Source organism: Agelaius tricolor, unplaced genomic scaffold, assembly GCF_023055355.1.
Source record: "Agelaius tricolor isolate 1412-34295 unplaced genomic scaffold, bAgeTri1.0.p SCAF_68, whole genome shotgun sequence".
In the NCBI taxonomy this organism is placed as follows: Eukaryota; Metazoa; Chordata; class Aves; order Passeriformes; family Icteridae; genus Agelaius; species Agelaius tricolor.
In genome coordinates, this window is record NW_027269328.1 from 870,112 (window position 1) to 888,051 (window position 17,940).

Consider the following 17,940-nt stretch of genomic DNA (forward strand, 5'->3'; position numbering starts at 1 on the left):
TTTATTATGATTAAACTTTTAAGACTTTTAAAAGAAGTGCTTGGCGTTTTTCACAGGGGAGGCCTGAGAAGACCAATTTTGCTCTTAGTTTCCCTTCCTCCCCTTGTTCTCCCTCCCTCCCCAGAGAAGCTGTGGCTGCCCCATCCCTGGCAGTGTCCAAGGCCAGGTTGGACAGGACTTGGAGCACCCGGGGACAGTGGAATTGTCCCTGTCCATGGCAGGGGGTGGCACTGGATGGGCTTTAAGGTCTCTTCCCACACGGAATCCATGAGGACTTAGGGAGATGAGAATGGTACAGGGATACCTTTGAGCCCTTTCTGGCACCTAAAGGAGATCCAGGAGAGACTTCTTAGCAGGGCTGGAGTGCCAGGACACGGAGAACCGCTCCACGCTGACCCAGGCCAGGCCTGGATGTGTTTTTTGGAATTTTTTTTTCCCCGCTTTTCTGGCTCCCCTCACGCGTGGGGCCCTCCCGGCCGCCAGGCGGCGCCATCGCGGCGGGGCGGGGCGCGGTGACGTCACTGCCACGCCGGGTGGGCCGATGCGGCGGCGGCGGCCCCGGGAGCAGCGGGAACGGCCCCGGGAGCGGCGGGAACAGCGGCAGCGCCGGTAGCACTGCGAACGGCGGCAGCGGCAACAGCGGGAGCGCCAGCATGGAGTACGTGAGCCCCGAGCAGCTGGCCGGCTTCAGCAAGTACAAGGTAGCGGCGCTGGTGGGGGCCGCGCTCGGGGCCTGGCGCCGTGAGGGGGGCGCTGAGGGGCGGCCGGGGCTGGGAGGGGAGGCTGGGGTGCACGGAGGAGGGGAGGCTCCAGCGGGGCCTGGAGCCGCGGTGGGATCTCCGGAGGGGCTGTAGGGAGAGCCGGGCTGTGGGGAGGGGATGTGGAGGGAGTCCGGGGGTTTGGGGCGGAGGGAGGGGCTGCAGTGAAAGCTGAGATTTAAAGGGAGCGAAGGGGAAGTGTAGGGCGGTCCGAGTGTTGGGAGGGTCTGCAGTGAGATGTGGGGTTTTGGGGTGGGGGGGTTTGCAGAGGTGTGCGGGGTTTTGGGGGACTGCAGTGAGACCTGAAACGCGGGTGTGGAAGGGATGGGAGGTGCAGTGAGCCCCAGGGTTTGGTGGCTTTGCAGTGACACCCAGGGGCTTGGGGCCAGAGAGTTTGTGCTGCAGTGAGACCTGGGATGGTGGCAGGGGGCTGCAGGGGAACCTGGAGTTTGGGGACGGGGCGTTGCAGGGAAACCTGGGTTTTGGGGTGAGGCTTCAGTGAGATGTTTCAGGGTACGGAGAGCTCTGCAGTGGAACCCCAGTTTGGGGGTGGCTGCAGAGAAACACGGGGTTTGGGGGGATGGCTGCAGTGAAACCTGAGGTTTGTGGGCTGGGAGGCTGCAGAGAGACCCGGGGCTGTGTGGCAGAGGAATTGCAGTGAGTGAGAGCCGGGATTTGGGGGGGCTGTGGGTGCAGTGAGGACCAGTGTGGTAAAGGTGGGACCGTGTGTGACATGGGACGCCCTCTTTGCTGGAATGATCAGGCTGTGACTGGGAGCTTCTCCTCCTCCTGGGCTGGGGTCCAGGGAGGCAGTGGTGACCTGTCCCTGCACACAGCGAGCTCTGGGGCTGTGCCCCCCAGTGAAGGGACTGCAGAGGGGGCTGTGGGTTTCCCTGGAGCAGGGCCAGCCCAGGAACTGCCCCCATGGAGCTCCTGCCCGTGGGTGCTCCCTGCAGTCACACCCATGGAACCCACATCATTCCCATCTCCTCGTGCCAAGCTGTGTCTTGTTCAATGTGCTGGGAACCTTGGAAGGAATTGCTGGAAGTGCCAGCAGGCTCTGCTGTGGCATTTAAATCCCTGGGGCCTGATTTTGGGCCAAAGTAGGCGACATCCTTAACAGGGGGGAATGCTGCATCCAGTGTTTATGTGGAGAGGAGAGTGCTTTCCATATTTGTTTCTTCTCCGATGCCAGCCATGAAGCAGAAAGGCTTCACCTCACCTTCTTTGTTTTGCTCTTGTTGTGGAACCCATCATGTTCCAGGGTGGATTCATCCAGATTCATCCAGAAGGATTCCAGGGTGGCTCATGGAGTGTCACTTAAGAGTGGGGACAATCAGGACAAGTCTGAGGCCTTCAGGGAGCACAGCTCCTCCTGGAGCCATCCATGGGGGCTGGGGTGGCCAGGGCTTGCTCACACTCCTCTTGCACCCTGGTGAGGTGGAGAGGAATGGATTTGGGAGAGGGACTTGGGATGATGTGTCAGGGGCACGAGATTCCCTGTGGAAGGCTGGCTGTGTGGGGGTTCATCAGGAAAATGTCTGCGTGTGTAGAAAGGCAGGGAATGACTGTGGGTTTGTGTGGGTGCTGGAGAAAGGTAATCAAAACACTCAGCTGTGAGCCAGGCCTCCCAAAGGGACTGGTTTGGCTCCTGCAAAGACAGTTCTTCTGCTCCAAGAGGGAGACTCTTGGATGTTCAGCCTGTTTCCAGTCCTGCTGGAGGGATTGGTGGGGTGGCTGCTGTCCCTCTCAGCACCTGTGCAGGGACAAGGGGGTCTCCAACTTCCACACCCTTCTGGATCGTGTGGCAGGGACCACAACTGCTGCCAGGTTATTTCCTGAGGGCACCTCAGACAGAAATGCTGCCACAGTTGAATCTGGGAGCAGAAGAGGAGGAAGGTCCCACACAGCACAAAAGCATCAGCCACTCCTGTCCCCAGTTAGGCACTGCTGGGGTGCTCCCTGGCCTTGCTTTGGAGCACAGGGCTCTGAGGGAGCTGTGTCCCAAGGACAGGAGGAGCTTTGCCCCACAGCCTGTGGCTTTACTGAGTCAGCAGAGACTGGGGCAGAGGTGGGTGGGTTCACTTAGTGCTCCAAGGGCAGCGTCTGTGCCCCACTCGTGTCTCTGCCCTGCTGCCTTCCTTGCTTGCTCCGTGTCTTGTTTCCTTGGGGAGCTTTGTTCCTGGCTATTTTAGCCTTGGGAAAGTGGCTGATCCAGCACAAATCTCAGTACTGGGTCACCTATTCCAGCCTTGATTTAGGCATTGAGGCTTGGCATGCTCTGTGCCCTTTGCAGCTTCCAAAGCTGGGTTACCTTGTCAGACTCACAAATGGGGCTGGAAGGGACCTTAAAGCTCCCACCCTTAAAGCAGGGACACCTTCCACTGTCCCAGGCTGCTCCAAGCCCGGTCCAGCCTGGTCTGGAACACTTCCAGGGATCCAGGGGCAGCCCCAGCACCTCTGGGCACCCTGTGCCAGGGCCTGGCTGTGCCTCAGCCTCTGAGCTGTGCCTGGCAGAAGCTCTCTGGCCACACACCATCGGTTTGGAGAAGAGCCAGTGGATTTGAGGGAATGTGGAGGGGGCAGCATGTCCCCAACAGGGAAGGAGCCTGTCCTTGGAGAGGAGCTGGTGTCCCTGGAGCCGACAGAGCAGGAGCACAGGAGCTTCCTGCAGGATGATCCCCAGCCCTCTCCAGCCCTGGCTGGGTCTCTCCTGCCGTGGAGTCAGGAGTGCAGATGGTTTCAGTTTGCAGTGTGCACGTTCCTGCTGGCTGGGGGTGAGGCAGGAGTGTGCTCCTGCTGTGCCAGGCTGGCAGGGGCAGGGAGGGAAGGGTTCTCTGGCTGCTGCTGCAGGGACACTGAGGAGCTCCTGAGCCCCAGGAAGCCGTGCAGCACAAGGTGCAGAGCTGGCAGAGAGGGGGTCATGGTTTAATGGTGCCAGAGAGGATTTCCTGGGGGTGCTGGTGCCAGGAGCTGGACACGAGCCCAGGTGTGCCAGAGGCCAATGGCCCCTGGGCTGTGCCAGCTCTGGGGTGGCAGCAGGGCCAGGGCAGTGCCCGTCCCCTGTGCTGGCACTGCTGGGGCACCTCCAGTGCTGGGGCAGCTCTGGGCCCTTCCTGACACGAGAGACCTGCAGGGGCTGGAGCTGGGAAGGGAATGGAGCCCCAGGAGGGGCTGAGGGAGCTGGGCAGGGAATGGAGCCCCAGGAGGGGCTGAGGGAGCTGGGCAGGGAATGGAGCCCCAGGAGGGGCTGAGGGAGCTGGGCAGGGAATGGAGCCCCAGGAGGGGCTGAGGGAGCTGGGCAGGGAATGGAGCCCCAGGAGGGGCTGAGGGAGCTGGGCAGGGGCTCAGCCTGGAGCAAAGGAGGCTCAGGGGGCCCTTGTGGCTCTGCACAAGTCCCTGCCAGGAGGGCACAGCCAGGGGGGGTCGGGCTCTGCTCCCAGGGAACAGGGACAGGACAAGGGGAAATGGCCTCAGGCTGGGCCAGGGCAGGCTCAGGGTGGACATCAGGAGGAATTTCTGCATGGAAAGGGGGCTCAGGCCTTGGCAGGGGCTGCCCAGGGGGGTTTGGGGTGCCCATCCCTGCAGGTGTCTAAGGAAGGCCTGGATGTGGCACTGAGTGCTCTGGGCTGGGGACAAGGTGGGGATCAGTCACAGGCTGGACTCGAGGGTCTGGGAGCTCTTTTCCAACCTCAGTGATCCTGGGATTCTGTGCCTGTAACACTCCTGCAGCAGGGAATTCTTTGGCTGGAGGAAATATCCCTAAACTGGGAACAGAGGGACCAAATCCTGCTCTGTGGGTGATGTGTCCCAGCCCTGCCTGGCAGCTGCTGAGGCTTCCCCTGAGGCCGCACAGATGCCAGCTGTGTCTGCTCCAGCTCTTGGGACTTGTCAGCCTGGCCCAGGGGATGGCTGGTCCTGGCAAGCTGGAGGTCTCAGTATCCAATCTCCAGTGCTTGTTTTGAGGCCATGGAGCTGGATTTGTGTGTCCACATGCCAAGGGAGAAGCAATCCAGGCACTCTGCTCTGGTTGGGTGTTGAATGTCCTCTGCCAAACCCCAGTGCTCTGTTACTGTCAGGTGTGGGGTGTCCCCTGCCAGGACAGCTGCAGCCAGGCACTGCTATTTCTGAGTGGAAACTTGCAGTTGGATGCCAGAGGTCAGGTTCTTAACAGCTGTCTGCAGATTGCCTTGTGGCCAGCTTCTGGGCAACCTCCTTCTGTAAATGTATGGGAGAGTGTGAAATTGGGCCCTTGGGAGTGTTCACAGAGGTGTCTGTGCTGCTTTGCTTCCTCTGCTGCACAGGGACTTTGGACATGGATCTGGAGGGACAGGAGCCAGGGAATGGCTCCCAGTGCCACAGGGCAGGGCTGGATGGGATCTTGGGAATGAGAAATTGTTCCCTGTGAGGGTGGGCAGGCCCTGGCACAGGGTGCCCACCCTGGATCCCTGGCAGTGCCCGAGGCCAGGCTGGTTGGGGCTGGGAGCAGCCTGGGACAGTGGGAGGTGTCTCTGCCATGGCAAGGGTGGCACTGGGTGGGCTCTGAGATCCCTTCCCACCCAACCCATTCCATGGATCGCTGCTTCTATGGGCTGCAAGGGCAGCTCAGGCTCATACAGACTGTGCCCCTGCAGGAGTGTCCCCTGTGCCAGGGGAGGCTGTCACAGCTCCAGCCATGTCCCACAGCTCCAGCCATGTCCCACAGCTCCTGCCGTGTCCCACAGCTCCAGCCGTGTCCCACAGCTCCAGCCGTGTCCCACAGCTCCAGCCGTGTCCCACAGCTCCTGCCATGTCCCACAGCTCCTGCCATGTCCCACAGCTCCAGCCGTGTCCCACAGCTCCTGCTGTGTCCCACAGCTCCTGCCGTGTTCCACAGCTCCAGCCGTGTCCCACAGCTCCAGCCATGTCCCACAGCTCCTGCCGTGTCCCACAGCTCCTGCTGTGTCCCACAGCTCCCCTGCCACAGCCACAGCAGCTGTTTCCAGTGAGGGCATCCCCTGCATCCCTGGCAGTGCCCAAGGCCAGGCTGTACACTGGGCTTGGAGCAGCCTGGGGCAGTGGAGGGTGTCCCTGCCATGGCACTGGATGGGCTTTAAGGTCCCTTCCCATCCAAGCCAGTCTGGGATTTGATGATTCTAAGTGAGGACACAGCTCTGCAGCTTCCCGTGTCCTTGGCACTTGCAGCCAGCTCCGATGGTTTGTCCCTGTCTTTCCCTATGCCAGTCACGTGCCCTGCCTCCTCTGTAGCCTTTTCTCTCCCAGCCTTGTCTGAGCTGCTTGTGATTCCACGTTGTCCAGCTCTACCCTGAGGGATCCTGTCCTCTGCTGGTGTCCCTGGTGTGATGATGGAGCCACAGGTGACAGTTCCAGGGGCCCTGATCCCTGTGTGGCTCTTTGATGCAGGTCCTGTAGGAGCAGGGAAGGTGTTGGGGTTACAAGTGTTGTGCAGGAGGCTCTGGCTGCACATGGGTGTCTGCTGCCCTGGTTTCCTTCCAGTGTGAGCTGGGTGGAAGCACAAGTACAAGGCTTTGACAGGATGCCACGTGGGCCTCAGGCATTCCTGGGATCTTATCCTCAGGGATCTTGGTCTGGAGCAAATGCCAGTGAAGGAGGAGGTGGGAATGCCACTCCTTACCTGAGACACAGGAGGAATGGAGAGGAAAGGTGATGACATGTGTCATGTTTGAGTCCAAAGGTGAACCATGCTGGTGGCTCACTCCAGAAGCTTCTGGAACCAGCATGAGTTCAGCAAGAGGAAACTCAAATGAAGCTTGGGAAGGACCTTTTATAGCAAAGCTGCTGCTCCAAAAACCCTCAAACCCTTCCATTCTGTGTGTCTGAGCAGGAGCTGGTGGTGGCCTTAAGGGACCTAAAGATGCCCTTTGAAATGCTGTTTATAAGAGCTGACACTCTAAGGAGGCAAAAGTATGGATACTACATCCATTTGGATGGTGGGAAACCTGGGTGGGGGAGCAGCAAATGGGCCTCTTCTCCATGTGATTGGCAGGCCCCATCTGTAGAAAATCCTTCCCACATTTGATTATTCAAGTTCTTAAAGGGTTTTTTACAGGGAAACAACTCTATTCCTCATTCCCAGTGTTAGATGGAAAGGATGTTCAGAGGTGAGCTCGGAGACCTGGGGCACTGAATGCACCCAAGGGTCAGGCTTCAGGGATTGCAATTTATTGTGGAAAGCATTTTCCTTCTGGATGCTCTCTTCCCTTCCTTGCACCCTTCTTCCAGGTGGGAGCCCAGCTGCTGGTCCCATCTGTGCCCTGAAGAAGAGGTTGCTCTGCCCCTCAAGCAGAAACCCCATTCCTCCAGACCTGGAGTGCCCCAGGGAGCTGGGCTGTGCAGATGCTGGGCTGTGGGAAGCAGATGGCTGGGAGCTGTTCTTGGCAGGATTCTCTAGGCTGCTCTGCAAACAGGAGCCCTGAAGAGATTTCTCTCTGCAGGGTGTTCAGAAGCACCGGTGGCAGCTCAGACCGATGGAACAGCACCGCTGGGCAGCCAGGGAAGCAGGAAGGGAAGCGTTTTGCTGCTGGGCCGTGGCCCTGAGGCTCAAGGGCACAGTGATTAAAGGCCACCCCCCAGCCTGCCAGCTGGGCTTCTCCTTAGCAGGAAGGGTGAGAAGGAGGGGAAGCCTTTGAGCCCAGCTCTGGAATCACTTAACTCCTTCCCCAAGGGCTCTCTTCATTGCTCTGAGACTGCTGGGTGTGTGCCTGCCATTAGACACATGCAGCTTCCCAAGGTGCTGCCTGGCACCTGCTGAGCACCTCCTAGGCTCTGGAATTTCCAAGTTAGAGGCGGTTTTGTTCTTTCTTCTCCTTTTCTGTGATTTAATTCAGGGCTTTGAGCCCCTGCCCAGCTTAGCATGTCCCTTGCAGCTCTGGTGGTGTGAAAAGTGCCGTGGTTGGAGGAGACAGCAGCAGCACTCATGGATTAACTGGGAGCGACTCAGCTCACGAGCCTTGGCTGAGCTTCTCCCCCGTGCTAAGCAATGAGATGAGGGGAGGGGATTTGTGCTGCTTTCTAGGGACACTTCTGACATGCTGGAGGGTTTTGATGGGTGATGAGCTGGGTGCCACTCCTGGCACTTGCTCTGGCTGTGTTTGCATCTCTTCACCCACAGCAGCCCTGAAATTGCAGCCGAGGTGCTGCTGGTTTCTGAGCAGTGGCCTTTGCTCTACAGGGTGTCAAAGGTACCGACCATGTGTGCTGAGGGATTCCCAAACTCGCCTGTTTTAGCCACACAGTGGTGGTGATGAAGCTCTTTGTGGTCAGGACCTACTGCATCTTCAGTGCAGGGTTTCTAGGAGGAACTTCAAACCTGTGTGGGTTTTTGTATGAGACAATGACTTGCCCAGGCACAGGCAGCTTGTGGTTGTGTTGGCTGCCACAGCTCCCCTGGACACTTCCAGGGACGGAACAGCCACAGCTGCTCTGGGCATCCTGTGCTAGGACCTCACCACCCTCACAGGGAATATTCCTTCCCAAGATCCCATCCAGCCCTGCCCTGTGGCACTGGGAGCCATTCCCTGGCTCCTGTCCCTCCAGGCCTTGTCCCCAGTCCCTCTGCAGCTCTCCTGGAGCCCCTTCAGGCCCTGCCAGGGGCTCTGAGCTCTCCCTGGCTCCTTCTCCTCTCCAGGTGAGCACCCCCAGCTCTCCCAGCCTGGCTCCAGCCCTGGAGCAGCTCTGGTGGCTCCTCTGGGCTCTGTCCAGCAGCCCCAGGTCCTTGTGCTGTTGGAATGCCCAGGGCAGGTGGGCTCTCACCTGGGCACAGGGGCAGGATCCCCCATTTCCTGCTGCCCACACTGGGGGATCAGCCCAGGCCTGGGGGCTTCCAGGTGCCAGCACACACAGCCAGGTGCTGCCCATCTTCCTGGGTTCCTTGTCCTGTCCCCTCTGGGCTCTTCCCTTGGGGTGCAGGTGAAGGACACAGCTCCTGCTGTGCCCATTTCCCGCTGCACACATCCTGCATCCTTGGCCCACCTGAGGCAGGAGGTTGCAGATTTCTCATGGATGTGAGCCCAGTGGAGCAGCAGGAAGCTGCACTGCCAATCCCAGCTGTCAGTGTGGGCACAGAGGAGCCGTGATGAGCAGCCACAGGCCTGAAGGAGCAGTTGAAGTGGTGACAAGTGCTAAGCCTGCTGCTGCCTTTGGCTCTGTGGCTTTTCCACCCTCTCTCCTTGGCATGCAGAGCAGGTCTGGGTCCCAGTTTATGCCTTGAGTGTTGCAAGGTGTGCATAACTCTCACTTAAACAGAGCGTGGGCCGCTTGTCAGCCCATCTTTGGGGCTCTTTAATTGCACTGAAAGTTTGCTGCAATGTTTACTGGTGTCTGTTGAGTCTTGGCTACAGGGGATTCCATCAGAAAAGTTACTCATGGCTAATGAACAGCAAGTCTTTGGCTGTCCAGAGGGTTTGGAAGAAAACTGGGGGGGCATTGTGGAAATTCAAGTATCACTTCCCATGGCTGGCTCCAAAAGTGGTTACAAGGGTTTGTGTCAGTGACCTGACTCACTCTGCTCCACATCTTGCACAAAGCTGGATGTCAAGTGTGGGCTTTTTCCTGTTAATTGTGAATTTCTTCTTTGTGGAGAGGCGGGATGAGAGAGAGGCAGAAATGTGCTTTGGAAAAAAAGGTTAAAACCTTTGGAAAATGTTGAAACTTGGGGGTAGCATTGCCCCTTCTTGCCTGCAGTGCCTTGCTTTACCTGGAATCATCTCCTGGTGTGTCTGGGCTTGTGGCTTCCTTGAATAGAAAAGTTCAACTTGATTTCTTTTTCTAGGGATTGTAAGAAATTCTCTTTTATTCCACTGACTTGTGCATTATCACAGAATAATTTGGTTGGGTTTGGATGGGAAGTGACTTAAAGATCATTCAATTCCGACCCTTGCCAGGGGCAGGGACACTTTCCACTATCCCAGGCTGCTCCCAGCCCCATCCAGCCTGGCCTTGGGCACTGCCAGGGATCCAGGGGCAGCCACAGCTTCTCTGGGCACCCTGTGCCAGGGCCTGCCCACCCTCAAAGGGAATAATTCCTTCCTGTGGCCTAATCTAAACCCACCCTCCTCTGCTTCAGGCCATTCCCCTGTCCTGTTCTCGTGGTTGGTGGGTTGGGATCAAATCCAGCTCTCCAGAGGGGCTGAGGTCTTGCCAGTGTTTGATGGCCCTGGAGGCTCATGGCCTCTGTGAGGGGTATCCCAGCCTGGAGGTGCCAGGGCAGCTCACTGCCCCTGCAGGCAGCAGGTTTGGATATATGCCCTTGGGGAGAGCACAGGGCTGTGGAAGCTTGGGGGTGGTGAGAGGCTGCTGCCTTCTCTGCTGTCACTGCCTTGCTCTCCTGGTCCCTCTTTGGGCACACAGACCTGGTCTGATCCCCCCTCTCTATTTTTTTGAAGCCCAGACCAGCTCTGGCAACCTAGGAAATTCTTCTGGCTGTCCTAGTGTTATTGTAACAAGTTTCCTTTTCCTGCATTTTTGACTCTTTTTTTCCCCTCCCCCAAATCACTGCTCTGATCCCTCCATTGCCCCTCCAGAGGGTCATTGCTGACTGATCCTCTCCTACCTGCATCCCTGAAGGTTCATCATTCCCAGCCCTGAGCTCACCCTCTGTGCAGCCCTGTGCAGCTGATCACCTCCCACTGCAGCAGAAGCACTGGTGACCCATATTCATGGATATTTGCTGCTCCCAAGCACAGAGAGCTCCTGGATGCAGCTGGAATTTGCAGGATTCTTACCAGAGCATCAAGTGTTGATGTATCCGTGGGGAAATGACTTCCCCAACACAACACAAGAGTGGGATGGGGTCAGGACCTGGTCAGCTCCTTCCCACCCCGGGGTGATTCCAGTGCCAGGACAGAGGCAGAGCCTGCTGGAGCTGCTGGGCTGGAGGGAGAGACTGCACTGAACTCCACCCTGGCAGGGTGGGCAGGCCCTGGCACAGGGTGCCCAGAGCAGCTGTGGCTGTTTCACCCCTGGAAGCGTTCCAGGCCAGGTTGGATGGGGCTTGGAGTGACCTGGGACAGTGGGAGGTGTCCCTGCCGTGGCAAGGGGTGGCACTGGATGAGCTTTAAGGGCCATTCAATCCAAAGCAATCTGAGATTCCATGAGTCTCCAGCTGATGTCTGAGAAGCAAGGCTGTGAATATCAGAGTGTGTTGGCAGGGCAGGAATGTGGTTTTCCCAATGAATTAGCATCTGCTGTGGGGGCTGGGGAGCAGGAGGGAGCTTTCTGCTGAGTGTGGCAGTTCCTTACTGGGGAATGGGGCTCTGGCCTTGCTGGGACCCTGCAGGTGTTCACTGCTGGGCTTCTGCCAACAAGAGAGTGATTTTCTGCTGTAATTCTTGTAATTCTTTGGGAAAAGAAAGTTGGATCCTGGAGCAGCTCTGGACCCCTCCTGACAGGAGAGTCCTGGAGGGGCTGGAGCGTGGCCAGGGAAGGGAATGGAGCTGGGAAGGGAATGGAGCCCCAGGAGGGGCTGAGGGAGCTGGGCAGGGAATGGAGCCCCAGCAGGGGCTGAGGGAGCTGGGCAGGGGCTCAGCCTGGAGCAAAGGAGGCTCAGGGGGCCCTTGTGGCTCTGCACAAGTCCCTGCCAGGAGGGGACAGCCAGGGGGGGTCGGGCTCTGCTCCCAGGGGACAGGGACAGGACAAGGGGAAATGGCCTCAGGCTGTGCCAGGGCAGGCTCAGGTTGGATTTTGGGAACAATTCCTTCCTGGAAAAGACTGTCCATCCCTGGCACAGCTGCCCAGGATAGTGCTGAAGTCTCCATCCCTGCAGGGATTTCAAAGCCCTGTGGATGTGGCACCAGGGGACATGGGGCAGCGGTGGCCTTGGCAGTGCCAGAGGATGGTTTGACTCAATATTTGGAGAGAACTTTTCCAGCCTCAGTGATTCTGTGACTTTCTGCTGTGTTTTGGAGCATCTTTCATTGCTGGATGTCTGAACCCTGCACAGTGCAGCCCAGGCAGGAGGAGGGACATGCTGAAGCTGCAGCTGGGACACACAGCCAGGACATCCACAACCTCCACACCCTTCCTGCAGCTTCCAAACCCAAGGGCTCATGTGGTGGGGGCAGCTCTGCACTGCCAACACTCTCCCTTCTGGTGCCAGCTGAGAAGTGACCTTGGAAAAGGCAAACAGGGCTCGAGTTAATCAGTACCATTAAAGGGTGAGGTGACTCCTCACATGCTGGCCAAGGGTGGGCATAGGGCAAATGTGCCTTGTTTTACCTGGCACAGCTCTGCTCGCTGGGATTGGTTGAGTTTTCTCTGCCTCCTGCCTTATCTTGAGCCTGAGGGGAGAAGAGGGGAGAAGGTTCTTAGCCTTGTGCCCTCTTTGTATTTAAGGAGATTTGCAGGTAGCAGCCCTTGTGGACTTGCTGGAGCAGCTCTGCTGAGTGCCCTGATCCTGCCTGGAGCAAGATGGGATGTACAAATCCTGTACAAATCCATCTTTGTTTGCTGTCCTCAGCACAGGTGCCACCAGTGCTGTGCTGCCCCAGCCCACCTGGGTGTCACACCCCAACCCCTCTGGGCTCAGACAGCAGTGATGGGGTCAATCACACCAGGCCCATGGTGGGATCCTTGGCATGTCCTCTGCAGGGCCAGGAGCTGCACCTGGTGACCCATGTGGGTCCCTCCCAGCTCAGGATTCTGCAGGGTTCTATGGCAGTGCTTGTTCTGCTGCTGGCTCTGGGTAACCAGATTACTTCAAAGCACAATTGTTTTTTCCGGGACAGGAAGACCATTAGTAGAATCTGGGCTATAAATCTGTATTTTTTTCCTCTTTGGACACATAATTGGATCTCCCAGAGGTGTCCTGGTTGCAGGATTGATGTTGGGTTGAAGCCATACAAGCCATTTGTGTCTGTAAATCCCATAAGGACGCCAGCCAGCTCGTCTGCGATGGCACCACAGCCACCGGGCCTGTCCCCAACTCTTGGGGTGCCCGTGGCTCCCTGGAGCCATCCTGGCAGGGACAGGAGGCTCCTGTGTGCTGCCAGGGATTGTTGCTGCTGGTTTTGCTCTTTCCCTGAGGAGTTCTGACCCCAATCCCAAGGGAGCTGTCTGGGCTGCTTGGCTCCTCCCTGCAGCCATGAGGAGAAGCTGTGTCTGTGAGCACGGAGCTATTTTAGAGCAGGGCCATTTACAAATGCCTGGCTGCTTGGGGAAGGAGACTCTGGGGTGCTTGAAATTCCTTCTGGGCACTTCTCCTTTTCCTTTAACCTTCTTTCCCTGAAAAGGGGGCAGTAATCCAGAGTCCAGGCCGGTTTGCAATCATTGGTCGTGATAGAAGAACGATTTATAGAGGGATGTGAGTCACTAGACCAGTGTGTGGAGGTCCAAAATACAGAAGGTGACACTGATTTCCAGTGAGGATGAGGTGAGAGAATGATGGAGCCAGTGCCAGGCTCAAACACTGCTCTGTTTGGGGCTTCACAGGTGAAGAGGTGGAAGGGACAACTTTAGTAATGTTTGTAAGGAAGACCCTGACGAGGAAAAGCAGCTGGAGGAGGCTGGGCATGGCCAAGATGTCTTGGGATCTGTCCCTGAAGGGGCCTGGCAGCTCATTGGTATTCTGGGAGCAGCTGTCCTGGGCAGGCAGCCGTGTCCTGGCTGTCCAGAGTGCTGTCCCCAAGGGTGGCAGCCAGCCTGGCACCAGAGCCAGCCCTGCTGCTGTCCCTGTGCCCCAGGGTGTCCCCAGAGCGGGCACAGCATGGCTGGCCTTGCTCAGCACACAGAGAGGTGTCCTGGCTGGAGCCTGGCAGGAGCTGGGGGGCATAGGGAGGATCCAAAGCTGTGGGAGAGCATCCAGAGGGGCACAGACCCAGTGGGGAAGGGTCTGGAGGGGCCACACAGGGAGTGCCTGAGGGCACTTGGCTTGTTCAGCTGGAGAAGAGACTGAGAGGAGAGCTCATGGATGTCAACAGCTTCCTCCTGAGGGACAGGAGGATCTCTGCCCTCTGTGACAGGGACAGGACCCAAGGGAGGGTCCTGGAGCTGTCCCAGGGAGGTTTAGGTTGGATATTGAGAAAGGTTCTTCCCCCAGACAGTGCTGGGCACTGCCCAGGCTCCCCAGGGAATGGGCACGGCCCTGAGGCTGCCAGAGCTTCAGGATCATTTGGACAATGCTGTCAGGGATGCCCAGGGTGGGATTGTTGGGGGTCTGGGCAGGGACAGGGCTTTGACTCCATCCTCCTTGTCTGTGGGTCCCTTCTGACCCAGGATATTCCATAGTTCCATGGTTGCATCAGCAAACCTCTGCAGAGCAGCTGCCCTTTGTCCAGGAAACTGCTCTTGCCAGCTCTTTGAGTTCTGCAAGCAAGGTGGGAACACGTGTGGCCATGGGGAAAAGCTCTTTATTGAATATTATCCCCAGTTCTTGCAGGGAGAGAGGGAAACTTCCCCAGCCATGAGGCCGCTGAAATTTCCCTGAGGTATCTTCCAAGCCTTGCATCTGTTTTCTTGTTCCAGGCTGTTTTGGGGATAATGAGATTAAATCAGTCTCTCCTCCTCCCCTAAGTGGTGCTTCAAATCCTATTATCTTGTAAAGCATTTGGAATTCTGCCCCCCGAAATTGCATTAAGCTGAGATGGAAATTCCTTGCAGCTTAGAGTTGCCTCCATAGGCTTTGGGGTTTATTCCTTCTTGCTCTGCTGCTCCTGTGGGGACACAACCTCTGGGGCTGAATCCCAGGGAGATGGACTGACCCTGCACAGGGAGGGCTGGGAGGGGCTACAGAAATCCTTGCCAAGGGTGGGATTCACCCAGCTGGGAGCAAATGCTGTAGGATGGGATCCCAGCAAGACCCAGCTTGGTCCTTTAATCCCTTCTTGGTCCTGGTTTGTTTCTTGGGGGGTGCTGCTTTGCCCTTTCCCACCACTCCTCTGCTTCCAGGGAAAAGTGGAGAATGCAGACAAGGAGAGGAGCAGGTTGGAGGAATCCATGGCTGCAGTGACAGGGGCTGGTTCAAGGCCATGGGCTGGGGGGGCACACCTGGAGCTGCTCTTTGCTGAGGGGTTTCCTTTTACCAACCAAACCAAATGTGGTACCTGGTGGGATGAGTCCAAAGGAGGCCACAGAGCTGCTCCAAAGGCTGAAGCCCCTCTGCTCTGGAGCCAGGCTGGCAGAGCTGGGGGTGCTCACCTGGAGAGGAGAAGGATCCAGGGAGAGCTCAGAGCCTAAAGGGGCTCCAGGAGAGCTGCAGAGGGACTGGGGACAAGGCCTGGAGGGACAGGAGCCAGGGAATGGCTCCAAAGTGGAAAAAGGGATTTGGGTGGGATATTGGGAAGGAATTCTTGGCTGTGAGGGGGTGAGGCCCTGGCACAGGGTGCCCAGAGCAGCTGTGGCTGCCCCTGGATCCCTGGCAGTGCCCAAGGCCAGGTTGGGCCTTGGTCCCCCATCAGTTTGGATCTCCCTGGGGCTGGGAGCAGCCTGGGACAGTGGGAGCTGTCCCTACTCATGGCAGGGGCTGGCACTGGAGTTTCTGGAAGGTTCCTTCCCACACAAACCACTCTGGGATTCTGTGGTTGCAAATGGACTCGGGCAGGTGCTGTGCTGGAGCTGGGGTGCTGTCCCAAGCAGGTGGGTGAGCAGCAGGTTCTCCCCAGCCCAGCACTGAGCATGTGAGCCCAGGAGTTTGGTAGCCTGTGGAATTGTTCTTGGGATCCTTATAAAAGTGTTCCTGGGAGAAGAGGACTTCAGCCAGGGTAATCTGTGTTTGGAGGGGGCTGTGAGAGCAGATAATGGCTCGTGCTGCTCTTGAGAGCCAAATGATGTCAAATTTTAACTTTCTCTCTGGAAGTTGTTTCATGCCTTGTCTAGATCTTTGATTTTTTATTTCTATTTTTATTTCCCCCACCACAAACACGCCCTGAGCACCTCAAATGTCATGAAAGTGGTGGGGTGAGGGGTACGAGCTTTCCCTCCCCATTCCCAAAGCTGCCTCTGGTGAAATCTCAGCTCCTCAGTGAAGAGGGACCCTCTGAGACCCATCCTGCTCAAGGGGCTCCCAGTCCCACTGCTGGAAGTGAGGATGGACACTGGGACCAGCAAGATAACAAAGGGGTCACAGCAGAGCAGGTGACAGATGGCACTGCTGGGGGGACCCAGAGCATTTCTCCTCACCCAGGTGGGGCAGAGGGAGTTGGAAGCAGCTGAAAGGATCAGCATTTTGCTCCTTGCTTGTGTCCACTCAGCTGGATCTGGCATTTCCAGAGGTGACAGATGGCACTGTTGAGGGGACCCAGAGCATTTCTCCTCACCCAGGTGGGACAGAGCAGTTGGAAGCAGTTGAAAGGATCAGCATTTTGCTCCTTGCCTGTGTCCACTCGGAGAGCTGGATCTGGCATTTCCAAAGGGCGGGGGGTGCATCAGGAGCCCTGTGGGGGTTCCACACAGATGTGGCTCAGAAGATTCCAGATGTCTGGCTGTTTCTGCAGGTTGCTGGAGCCCTAACTGTTGGTTTTTGTTTCCCTTTCCCAGTACAGCGCCGTGGACAGCAACCCCCTGTCCCTGTATGTGATGCATCCCTTCTGGAACGCCATCGTGAAGGTGAGTCCCTGTCCCACCCTGAGCAGGACAGCACAGCCCAGCTCAGCTCTGTAACACCATCAGCTGCTTCGTTTGTGGTGCCACTAATGAGTGAGGGGCTGCCTGCAGCCTGCCCCCAATCCCTGAATGCCTGTGCATCCCAGCCCCACGCTTCCTGCTGCCCCAGGATGCTGCAGCTGCTCCTGGCAGTGTTGTCTAACACCCAGACAGTGCAACCATGGCTGGAGCAGCGCCTGCTCCTCAGTCCATGTTTTAATGAGTTCATCTGTTCTTTTGCTGCTTTCCCATAGATCTTCCCTACCTGGCTGGCCCCAAATTTGATAACGTTTTCTGGCTTCCTGCTGCTTGTCTTCAACTTCTTCCTCATGGCATACTTCGACCCTGACTTTTATGCTTCTGGTAAGGCTGCATGTTCCTGGTCAGGTGGGAAATCTGTGTCACCTCCTCTGCTGGGAATTGGTGAGGCCTCTGGGTCTGGACCTTCCCAAAGTGACTGGGACAGAGGAGGGGGTTGAACTCGCTGGGTTTTGTGACAAGGACTTGTCCAGGTGTGGCACCTTCCCTCCGGCTGCCAGGGAAAGGTGCTCCTGGCTGCCAGTGGGTGGGACAGGGAGGAGGAGACAGCTGGAATCTTGGGCTGGAATTGGCTCTGCCTGCAGAGCAATCAACCCAGTGCTCGTGTTTGAAAATCCAACAGGAAAATGTTAGGAAATGCTGCTTCCCTGAAATCAGCAGGTAGAGCCTTGTTCTTCCCATCCCAGCTCGTTCCCCTCTTGGCAAAACCAGCAGCACATCAGACTAACAAGGCCAAATCCTCTTTCTGAGCTTCACCATTCACAGCTTTAAACTTTTCTAACAGTCCCCATGTTCATCTGCCTGCGAATCCAATAGTTCAGTTGTGTTCCTTTGCACATGGAGGAGTCCCAGGGAAAGGATTAATGCAGTGTGATAAATTCTCAGGAGCTTCTCCTCCATGTTTTTCTCTCCCTTAGACCCTGCCAGGTCTGGTTTAGGTTGCTCAGGGGAGTTTGTGGAGTTCTAAACTGGACCCATCACCAAAACAGTTACTTGGCAGAAATCCTGCTTTCTTGGGATTGCCTTTATGGGTAGACAGGTCAAAGCTGGTGAAGGTTCAGGTGACACCTGTGGCTGTTGGCCAGGGTTTGGGCTGTTAAGGTCCATGAGCCATGAGAACAAAAGCTGTCAGTAGCTCAAGGTGAAAACCCCCAGGACATCAGACATCCAGAATCATGGAACCCCACAATGGTTTGGGTTGAAGGAACCTTAAAGCCCATCCAGTCCCACCTCCTGCCAGGGCCAGAGACACCTTCCACTATCCCAGGTTGCTCCAAGCCCCAGTGTCCCATCTAATCTTGCCCTCTGGCAATGGAAAGCCATTCCCCCTTATCCTGTCCCTCCAGGCCCTTGTCTCACCCTCTCCAGCTCTCCTGGAGGCTCTTGAGGCCCTGGAAGGACTCTAAGAGTTCCCTGGAGCCTTCTCTTCTCCAGGCAGGGCATCCCCAACTCTCCCAGCCTCTCAAAAATTGCCTTTGGAAGGATGGAGAAGCTCATGGCTTGGGACCCTTTCACATACATGTTTTGCATGTCCTGCTTGGAGAGAGAA

The 17,940-nt window shown here is 57.1% G+C and overlaps 1 protein-coding gene across 2 annotated transcripts in view; it reads left to right on the forward strand.

Moving 5' to 3' along the window:
* Nucleotides 1–512: 512 nt before the first annotated feature.
* The window catches only part of SELENOI (selenoprotein I), a 29,575-nt gene continuing 12,147 nt past the window's right edge, over nucleotides 513–17,940 (forward strand). For both annotated transcript variants that reach the window (XM_071417155.1, XM_071417157.1), the window contains exons 1-3: nucleotides 513–701; nucleotides 16,248–16,316; nucleotides 16,607–16,715. In XM_071417155.1, coding sequence (XP_071273256.1) covers nucleotides 654–701; nucleotides 16,248–16,316; nucleotides 16,607–16,715 — 226 coding nt within the window. In that variant the 5' untranslated portion in view covers nucleotides 513–653. The remainder of the gene's footprint in view (nucleotides 702–16,247; nucleotides 16,317–16,606; nucleotides 16,716–17,940) is intronic.